Below are 11398 nucleotides of genomic sequence, written 5' to 3' on the forward strand. Positions count from 1 at the left end.
TGGAGTGACATCCAGCTGATCACGAGATCTCACCATGGTTCGAACTACCTGTATACTCAAAGCCAAAAAATCGCTAGGGAAAAACGGAGGAGACTCGAAAACCGGGCGCTCTTTTCAGGGAAATGCTCCAGGGATTTGATTGATACGGGTATGCACTGCGGGCGGCAGTGGATTTTTTTTGAAGCGACATTCCACGGGATTGCAGAAGCTGATTGATGACATACAAAACGATGTATGGGGGTCGGATTCCCTGCATATGGCCGAAGGGCACTTCCACGGGTTGATTGATGTCGGAACGAAGATAGCCGAGAGCTTGAGGCTCGAGAGTACCACTCTTCCGAGTTATAGCTCCCATCGCAAGTAACTTTCGCACAAACAGACGCGATAATTTTAACGGATAGTTACCTAGAAAAGTAGCTAAACACACACAAACAACACACTTAAGCGACGCTGCTGATCGTTTAGTTTTATTTACACACTTCTGAACACAGGAGATTTCCTTCCAAAAATAATAATTCTTTAAAATGGATGAAACGCCTTCTGTTAACGATCTCTATCCGTGATTGGGCAACGTCGGCCTCCTCATTTACTTTTTCCCCTTCTTCTTCTTCTTTTGACCATCGGGCCAGGCGAACCCACGTGACTTGAGTACATCCTGGATGTTGTGACAGATGTAGTACGCGTTCTCCATTGCCGCCTCGTTGAATATGTCACCCTGGTACTTAGACGACTTGCTGCCCTTGCCTTTGCCCTTCTTGCCCTTGCCCTTTTTGGGTTTTGCCTCACCATCCTCTTCGTCGCCCTCCTCCGCCTCTGGTTTGTCTTTTGCTGGAGTACTAGGTCCACCTCCGCCACCACTTCCTGCTGGACCGGTCCCAGTAGCGCCCCCGCCGGACGAATCCTTGGCTCCCTTCTTTTTCTTGCCTTTACCACCCATCCGATTGTAGGGAGCTGTGTTTTCACTACGGCTATTGCTTGAAAACTGCGTCAGTCATCGCTGAACGCCGTCACTATCGATTAAATAGTCAGTGTGGCGGTAGCATGGTAACGAAAGAATGGAACGTTGTTTTTGCTAACCACAGTGCCCTCTAGTGTTACTACTTGGAAGTAGGTATTCTCTAACTAGAGTGTGTGTACAGGGTGGCAACGTAGAATTGATGCACTTACTCGAATGTGTTTCATGACCCATTGTGTTTCTTGTTGTCCTTATTGTGTTTCTTGACACAGCGTGTCAAACCAGTGCGTAAATTTTGACGGATTTACTATTTACTATTTTTACTTTACTTATTTACAATTTACTATATTTATTTACTATTTTTTCGAAATAAACAAAGGGGCCCTTCATGATTCTAGTCAGTTTTTTCTATGGAGTTTGACAGTTGGTGGCTGAAATCATGTAACTCCATACAAAACCACACACAAAACTAGCCTGCAATTTTCAGTTTAGATTATTCTAGCCTCAAAGCTAGAATTAGATTCGAGTATCTGGTGATGGAATCCGAGTAGATCTGGTGATGGAATCCAAAATCAAAGTGTTTGTAGTCCAGGTGGTCTCATAGCATGTTTTTTTATAACCAAATTTCAATATCACTTTTTGACAGGATGGGTGAAATTTTTTGTTCAAACAAGCTTTCTGGAGGCTTGGAGAATACACAAAACACTCTTAAAATCTTCATTCAGAAGCAGAAGCGATAAAAATCAGCCTTCTAAATTCATACACCTTGGGATAAGCCTATCTGTATATTATACCCACTTAGATAGCTGCTCTAAAACTGTTATACAATGCAAACAGCTGACAGGCTGAAATTTCAGCCTACCAACTTAAAACGGAAAGGACCCCAATGTCTTCGTGCATGTCTTCGTGATATGCCAGCCGTCAAGTAGCAGTCTAACGATATCAAAATGAATCACCAAGGTTGGTTTGAAGAGCTACATCCACAAAAAAATAAATTCCAATTGTTATTCATTGACAGGGGAGTTAAACTAATCATGTTAAACTATTTGCAACAAGCTATCAAAAGCCATTAAATTCCTTGAGTTAAAGTATTTTTTGGTTTCAACAGGATTCAATTATCCAGGAATGGCGTAAGGAAAATATTTCCTTATTCCATCAGCTCATCTAAATGGCCTCCATATTTGAGGCGATTGGACTTTAGTATTTGGAGACATTTGCTGCAAAATCTGCCACGACATCATTCATTTGAGTTACATATGAATAGCATATCTTGGGGACAAACTGTACAATTTAATTAAACTTCTTGAAGATATGGTAAATATCGATTCCAAGGATAAATAAAATCTGGTTGGAATTTTATGACAAATTATTGTTACGATGCCACCCTGTACATCCAAGTTAGTGGACAATATTATGACCCGACTCTATGAAAATTTTGCGGCAGCACGTTGAGATTTTCATGTTTGATCTTGAAGGCGACCGCATATTTGCCCTCTAAATTAATTCGGGATTATTTTGTGTTGGTGTTGGTTTGGTTGGTTTAAAACGTGTACGATACTGTTCATGAAAATAATTAAAAATGAAATCAATCGATTTGTTGCTCTTGCAACAAAGATGTGAAGAAATAAAAAATCTAATGGTTCTCTGGATGTACTATTCCAGCAATTTTCAACCGGTGGGGAATACCCACCCCACAAAGGGTGGACATTTTTACTTTTTTTGTAGGGAATTTTGGTTAAAAATTTAACCAAATACCATGGGTTGCCACGCTCTCTCCCACTCCTGAACTTGAGAGTGGGGAATGAAATCCTACATGCACCCTACATGCGGAGAAAAGCTGAAAAAGGTTGAAAATCACTGTACTTTGTTCATTACCGACTGTTGTGGAGTTTTAGTTGAGCTTCTTATTTTTTAATTGTAAACCTTTTTTATTTCTCGTAATAACGGCTTAATCATATGAACTATTTTAGTTTTAAAAACAAAATGGACAGAAAACAAAACATTTACATTTTTTGTTTCATTTTACTTTTTTCATTTATGTTTTAGTATTAATGTAACCCCCGTGCATTAGTGGATCTTTAACGTTCGAGGTCGTCCTACGTACTTAGCGAACAGATATAGCACTGTATGTTGGAGTGAACATCATGCAGCGGTAGCACTTCCCTGAGAAGTTGATCCAGCTGTTAGAGACCTCCATGAACGGGGTGCAGTGCAAGGTGAGTGTCGAATTTGATGTCACAATCGTTCGAATTTCACAGGAGTCTGAGGCAAGGTGACGGACTCTCCTGTCTGTTCTTCAACATCGCCCTGGAAGGTGTCATTCGAAGCGCGGGGCTAGACAACGACATCCGTGGCGCGATCCTCTACCGGTCTCTCCAATTTATTGGCTTCGCGGATGACATCGACGAATCAACGAAGGTGTGTGAGGCGTACACACGACTCAAACGCGAAGCAGCAAGAATTGAATTGAAAATCAATGCAACGAAAACGAAGTCCTGCTTCGCTCAGACCATCTGGGAAGCAGTGTATTAGATGACGGTGACAATCTCGAGATAGTAAAGGAGTTCTGCTATCTTGGGACGGTCGTTACTTCGGACAACAACATCAGCGAAATCCGGACACGTATTTAGCAGGGAAATCGTGCATACTATAGGCTCCAGAAGATGAGATTCAGAAGACTTCGAGCCCAGACGAAATGTGAGATATATCGCACATTGATTCGCCCGGTGGTCCTCTATGGACACGAGTCTTGAACCATCCGAACGGAGGATGCAAACGTTCTGGGCGTGTTTGAGCAACACATCCTCCATCTTTGGTGATGTGTTCGAGCATGGAGTTTGAAGGAGAATAATGAACCACGAGCATGCTGAACTGTACGGCAAATCGAGCATCCTGACGGTAGTGAAGGTTGGCAGGATACGATGGATGGGCATATGATGAGCATGCCGGACTCATGCCCCACCAAGAAGGTGTTCAACACCGAGCCCATGTTTAGCACGAGGCGCAAGCGTGCACAGCAAGCTCGATGGCTGGATTAGGTTTAGCGAGACCTGTTGGATATCGGTTGTCTACAAGGATGGAGAGGCTGCAGACAGGGACCAAGCATCCCGGAGAATGATTGTTGACCGGGCCATGTCATATCAACGTGTTCTATCGTGAGCAGGGCTACAAGAGAGCGAGAAAGAGAGAGAGAGAGAGAGAGATAGAGAGAGAGAGAGAGAGAGAGAGAGATGTTAGAGTGCAATGTGATGATAGAATGTACGCACAGTAGTCGGCGAGCTTCGTCGCCACTTATCGAAGCGGACTTACACTCCAAACTCTTTCAATGAAAAGTCGTTTTATTGCAAGAAGGGCATAGTCATATTCTAACAGTCCGAATTAATCTGACCTACCATGAACGAAGATGGTTTTATTTATACTAAAAATGATAGGTTTCGTACATTTGGTTTTATTTTTGTTCTAATTAAAGGTTGTTGATATGTGTCTATGCTGTACTTTGGGATGTTTTTGTGAAAGAAGGTTACCTACTTTGCTGCAGTGCACGCCAGCTTTGCTTATCATGCGCGTTTCGGTTGTTTGAATAAGTGTGTCACAATTTTATAACAATAAACGGTTTGTCCTGAACTCTTCCGGGAGTGTTGCTATGGTGTGCTCTGATTTATTGAGTGCGTTATAAAAAATGTGTTGCAATGATGTGCTTTTTTTTGGTCGGTTTGGTGGTACAGTCGTCAACTCGTACGACTTAACAACATGCCCGTAATGGGTTCATACCCCAAATGTACTGTGCCCCCATACGTAACACTGACTATCCTGCTATGTGTAATCAATAAGCCACTGAAAGCCAAGCTCACTAGTGATACAACTAGACATTGGCCGACAACCGTTGTTGCGGCTAATAAGAAGAAGAAGAATGGTGTGATTTGGTTTTCTTAAATGGTTAACATCATTTACATGCAGCTATACTTTAAATAGTGTATTTTAATAGGACCTATATAACAAATATGGTACACTAAGATATAGTATGATGATCAAACCATTGAAGTCACGATATCAACGAATTTCTTTAAAAAAAAACAATTCGTAACAATAGTCCTTGTATTAGGTACAAATTACACTGGCGACGAGAGTGTAGCCTTTTTAGCCAGCCGGCCATTTATCATGGCTGGTGAGTTTTCTTGCACCGTTCATTCTCAAAATCCCCTTCAATTCCCCCCCCCCCCTCAACCCCAAAAAAATCTTTCAAATTGCCACCCAGTTCTGCAACTCTCCAAAAGGCAAAAAGTATAAATATTCATGTGAGAACCAGAGTAACCACACTCCGTCCAGGTGCTACCCGATCCCACATCGATTTTATCTGGATCTCCACTTTTTCACGTCCATGAGATGTGGTCAATAAATATCGAAATTAAATTTTGTGCTCTCGCCTACCCCTATTTTTCCGTGCGATCATCATCGCTCGTTCCAGCAGCAGCAAGTGCGCTCGGCTGTCATCGAGGGATGGGGATAGGGCATGTCTAACAAGAGCTCGTAACTCTTATCGCCCAGCACTGCCGGTGGTCTTAGCGCGGGAAAATAAAAATTCTTGTCTTTTTTGTTTTTAGGAAAACGATGTTTGTCATATTAGCTGAATCCTTTGTTTATCAGCGCCTACACACATTACCAGCAACGTGTGGCGATTGCGCAATGAGGTTAAGAGAAATGAGGAGGGGAATATAGTAAGACAATAGCCATCATCCCATTCTTGCCGTCTTATGGCAGAAAAACAGCCAAAGCGAAAGTATAGAGGAGATTCTTAGAGAGTAACAGAGTTGGTGCCGTGACCAGGATCCAAGATCCGAATTTTGCTGGGACCGATAAATCATGTATCAGTGCAACACCGCCTAAACTATAGCTCTGAATAAAACGACGCGGTTGGTCCTAAAGGGGGTGTCTGGAGAAACATCGTCTCCACTCTGGTCCTTCCCATGGCAAATCACGCGCCATCTGCGCCATCGGCGGCCACGATCCGGAGCTGCTGTGTTTGAAGATTTATGAGCACATTGCCACCTGAAAGCTAACAGTGTGGAAGAGAAGATCCAGAGGATCCCCTCCTTCTCCAATCTATCTCCTTCTCTCTTTTCTCTCTCTCTATATAGATACATCTCTCTTTCTCACTCATTATTTCACGATACCGAAGCGGGAAGGTCGTAGCCGTAATTAAACGGGGTGTTTGCGAAATTGACCCGGAATCTTTCACCACGTTGACCTTATGGAATGCTTGCTGAATGGCTCAGTACGGATCTTAACACCTCTTTACCAAGGCCAAAGCACTGACAGTAAAACCAAGTGAGCTGAGTGCACAAGGTGCCAAGTGTTGAACCGATCCCATAATCCAAACCCTAGTACAAGAAAAGGGGCATTGCCAAACACGCGGGTGCAAGAAAGAGACACTAAATTTACAAGAATAATAAAAAAAGCTTAAGACAAGGAAAATAAACGTCTAACAAGGCTCAGACTGACAACGGCTGCATAAAATCAGGAGGATGTGCTACTCAGCATCCACGCCACTCTACGCCATCCTTTCGCCCTCGTCCATTACCACCGATGGGCGATGCATTTCAGCGCAACGGTGCCAACGTGGGTGCTACAAGCTCCGGACGCACTCTATAATTAGGGCTTCATTAAAGGGGTGGTCCTATCAATTTTTCCATTTTCGTGAAACTCTCAGACGCGCTTTTGCGGGAACGTGGACAGATAGCAGCACAAAAAAACGCGCACATCAGAGCCGCTGTTATTGTGGATGTTGGATGGCTGGTTCATGCCCCGCGGTCACCCCTTGCACAAGCGCGGCAACGCTGCGGCTCTGTGTTTGCACACTGTACTATCTTCAGGTTGTGTGCAGGCACGCGGTTTTGGTTTGCCATTAATACTTTATTGTTTCTATTACTGTTACTGTAGCTGTGCTATTATGCTGTTCCCTTCTTTTCATCAATTTGCGTTTTCTGCTTTGCTTCTTTTTGGGCGCTACGTTGACCAAACTGCTGCTTGAAGGACGAGATGTTTGGTTTGCCGGAACGGTTTGTGTATTTAAGCAACTGATTTTAGGACGCATCGTTGCTCCTGGGAAACGAATGAAGGGATTGAAGTAGGGAAAACCCTGTAGTTCTGTTGCAGAAATTGTGCGAGCTGCAAATAGGATGTGGAAGAGGAAAGATTAGTCTGTCTGTGCTTTGGGCGAGATTAAGTATTGGGACAAATTTGAATTTAAAGCGCCTATAATTTTACGGTGTAGTTTGCAGCGCTGAAAATGGGAATATTTTAACAAGGTTAAGAAATATTAAATTATTAGCCTTCACATTTCCAGAAGATTTATACTGGTAGTTTACATGCTCTAGAGCAGGGGTCTCTAAACTTTTCAGATCGTGAGCCTAATTGCTTCGCAAAAAAATGTTGAGTGTCTTTTTAAAGATACTTTCAGCTATTGAGTTATCTTTTAAAAATCGTTTTGATGAGAAAATTATCTAATTTCATCTCATTTCTAATGCTTTCAATTATCAAAGCTTGATTTAGGTCTTTAGAAAAAATAATCCAAATAATAAAGTCATCGTGGGCCGCATTACAGGCACTCGAGGGCCGAACGCGGCACGCGGACCGATGTTTGGAGACACCTGTTTTAGAGACTTACACAAATTTCTATATTATATATGATTAATATATGATTATAGAAATTATTATTTTAATATATTTGCAATTTTCTAATGTCACGTAATTTATTGAATTCTTCTATACTTCCTACAAAAGTTTATTCGTTTTGGCCATTTTGGTTAAGTTCGCTACTCGAAATAACAGGCTTTTCTGCCATTCCTCTCCAGCCACGGATCTCACCAAGCTGCGCCAGAAATTAAGAATATGCAAACGATCCTGCCTCTCCCGTGCACACACTACATCATACACAACATACTTGCACAGGGTGAGTAGGAATGAATTATAGACAACAAAATAACGGACTTCCTTGCAGCTTGCCCAAGCTCTCCAAAACTTATATGACTTGGTCTGCCGCGATTAAGCCTGGCGCTAGCAGGACAGCGAATATACACAAATTAGCACGGTGGACAATGAAGCAATGTGGGCAGGGGTGATTATTTTAGTTATTACTCACCGTTTTGCATGTCCTTTCTATGTCCCTAAGAAGAAGGAACTAACTATTCAGAAAAATAGAGAGAGAGAAAAAGAGAAAGAAAAGTAAAAAGAAAAAAAAGAAAAAAGAGAAAGAAAGATAGAGAGAGTAGCCTTTTCAAGCAGCCTCTCGATCTGGTTGGTAATCAATTTTCCTGTTAGAAATAAATTGACAATTAACATACTAATTAGGTGCAAGCTGCCCGTTCTCATATAAATTTTGCACATACCACATGTGTAATGCTCCACTCTTCGCCCTGCACGGGACCACCGGAACATCCTCGAGGTCTCCCCTCTGTCTCGAAAACGGTTTAAGGTGTATCGTTAATATTGATTTATGTACGCGGAACCGCCCCGATCTGAACTGGCCTCTACCGTGAACGTGTGTCTTTCGCGGTGTGTTCTTCCCTTTTGGAGCAGCCCATTTGAACTGGTGATTTTTATTGTTATTTACTTTTTTTGTTTGCCACCACCTCGTCGACGTTCATAAATGGTAGCCAGCCCAAGAGGGCGTATACAGTTTGCACCATAGACACGTTGCTGCCGATCCGTGTGATCTGAACTGTGTTTTTTTTTTTGCTTTGTAAGTTGATCCGTCCCAAACGCTTATTTGCCTAAGATCGACTTGGAGCCTGAAGGTCTGTCTTATATAGAAGGTTTTCTAAACTTTTTCACTAACACGTATAAGAGCCCCAATTTCAATCGATCATCCCCCAGGTGTTTCGGTCGCTTCTATCCAACTCCAACGGATTTATGAGATTTTTTAGGCGATGCACAGTTATAGAGATTTTAATAGCTTATCACTTTAGTGCCAGACCACTTTTGATTATGTTTCCCTGGGAGCCAAACACTTTTTGTTTACATTTTTATGGCTATCATATATGACAGGTAATGGCCCCCAGAGAAGTGTAATTGAATATAAACAAACTAAAGGATGGCTAAAATAATGAATTTTAATACAATTTTGGCTGATTTATTGTTATATTTTCATTGCTTTGCTTTGTTTTGATCATTAAATCCGGAAAACAACAGTTTAATGTTATGTATACATTTCTTTTCAACACGATGTTTCATTGAAAAGCGATCATGTAAACAACGTATGTTGACATTTACTTTATATTTTAACTAACATCTGCTGTATATTAGACAATTCGAGAACTCAAATTATAACTAAAATATATGTGGCTGCATTATATTGATTGAAGGAATTGTTATTTTGCATTTATATTCTCGATGTTTCATCATTTATGGGTATCAATGAATTATTCTATAAAAAGGAAATAAACAAAAATTTACTAAAACCGTATACATTACAAAGTTATTTAACTTTTTTATCTGTTTGAAAAAATCATAATAATACGCCCTATGTGTCACAAAATATTAAGATTTCAAGTTAGTTATCCCTGGCTATCATATATGATAGCCATGGCACTCAAAGTGTTATAGAGGTATCCAAATACATTTTGTTATTCTTTTTGGCGTAACGATATACGAAGTCATGCCGACCTTAATAAGCTTCCGAGAATTGTTAGTACAACATAGTCCTTACGGTACGGATGGGAATCGAATATCGCGAACGAAAATAGTGTATTTTTCATATATATCTGCTAGAAATTCTGGTCATACTGGGAACATTCATGGTGCCATTATGTGTAATCAACTGCATCCAATAGCATATACACAATTTGTGTATGCTATTGAGGAATCAGACCCATCACCATCACAGATGTCTCCTATATTCGGTTCCAACTCTTTGGGGCTTATCCTAACCTGGAACTTGAATTTGAACGATGAACACACTCATCGAAGGCTGATTGCAAACTGGTCTCCGAGATGTGGTATCTAGAAAGCAGAGCCGTTGCTGCCGTCCTGTTGCAACAATCATTCAGAAGATCCCAGAGCGACGGAGAGATGTAGATACCTACAATACTACGAGAGATACCAATGTCCCATTGATGGCGGCAGTAGGTTTCGAATTTTGCTTAATTAATGCAGACCACAAACTGTGCGTGGATGCATTTTTATTACCATGCACACATTCTACGTCGGGTTTTTGGTGTGCCTCCCTTTCCTCGCCATCACCACTGCCAGCACCAGCCAGCGGTTGTCATCACTTTCTTTCGGTTCGTTGACGTTTCGAACAAACCTGCACACTCTGCAAGATGATTGGCTCACGGAAACTCGATACGGTTACTGCACGGCAGCGAGTATCTTTCCAGGCGTTAAACAACTCTTCCACCAGAAGATCTTCTCGACATCCGAGCAAAGGAATGGACGGTTTTACTCTTTTGCGATTCGAGCAAATCGTAGGATCTCTTACATCATAACCACTACGACCACCAATGCCGGAGCAGCTGTACGACATGCTTCCAAAACGGTTCCAGTATTCATGACATCCCTTGAATATCTACTTTTCTTGAACAAACGGCTGGGTGCACAGGGAACCACAGCAGGCGGCTTCTTACAAACTCTGAGAAAAAACAAGATAGGAAGGAAAAACTAAGAAAAAAGAACAACGTTTGCAGCCGTTCCGTTAATTTCCCAAATGGTTGCTGTTTTTTATGCCTCTTTTCTTGTCTCTTATATTTGTTTATTCTTGCCTCTAAAGCTCCCTCCCGGAAACCTACCGGTCAATCTTTACGGGCGATTTCTCTGACACGAAGAAGTATGTGTGTCGCTTCATATCGTATGCAGCAAAAAGCTCTATCGGGCTCGTGTAATGATGAAACAAATCAATCCCGCATCTGGTCATACCTCTGGTCAAAGTGATGAGACCATTGGCTGCGTTAATTATTCACATATCAATTTGAACCCAGCCTAAAAGTCCGGATCACTCTGGAAAACGGTAGAACATCTGGTACGGGGATAGGTTAAAACCGATACCGAATGATGTCGTTATAAAAATGTAAACAAACAACTAATTTGAAGAATTGATCAACATCATGTCTGTCGCCGGATCTTGAATTTTTTGTTGTAAAATATTCTCACATTTTGTCGTACTGCATGTAAAATATAATAATACCCGCGGCAATGCTAACGACAATCACTTTAGCTGCACGAAAAAGCGTGATCACTTCCGGTACAGACGCCACCGGCTAAGTGACGAACGCACTTAACCTTTTGGTACACTGGGTAATTATTTTATCTCAACTTCACGCAAATCCACTTCACGCGGCTATGTCAATTAACCCGTCTGTTTTGACAAACGATAACTCTTATGTGAGCGTCTCTGCGAGAAAAAGGGTAGACAAAATACATCCCAATTGCAGCACGCCATGGTAAAGATTT

General features: G+C 41.7%; 1 protein-coding gene across 1 annotated transcript; it reads right to left on the reverse strand.

Annotated features, from left to right (window-relative positions):
• Nucleotides 1-440: 440 nt before the first annotated feature.
• On the reverse strand, nucleotides 441-1017 carry LOC133392745 (small lysine-rich protein 1). The gene has a single exon (XM_061653766.1). It carries the CDS (start codon nucleotides 935-937, stop codon nucleotides 587-589), a length of 351 nt encoding a protein of 116 aa, XP_061509750.1. The 5' UTR covers nucleotides 938-1017; the 3' UTR covers nucleotides 441-586.
• Nucleotides 1018-11398: the final 10381 nt, after the last annotated feature.

The sequence above is a fragment of the Anopheles gambiae genome, chromosome X (genome assembly GCF_943734735.2).
Source record: "Anopheles gambiae chromosome X, idAnoGambNW_F1_1, whole genome shotgun sequence".
NCBI classification, from domain to species: Eukaryota; Metazoa; Arthropoda; class Insecta; order Diptera; family Culicidae; genus Anopheles; species Anopheles gambiae.

What these genes read in the sequence shown, in the direction of transcription:
- LOC133392745 (XM_061653766.1), bottom strand. Translation starts at nt 937, where the DNA reads ATGGGTGGTAAAGGCAAGAAAAAGAAGGGAGCCAAGGATTCGTCCGGC.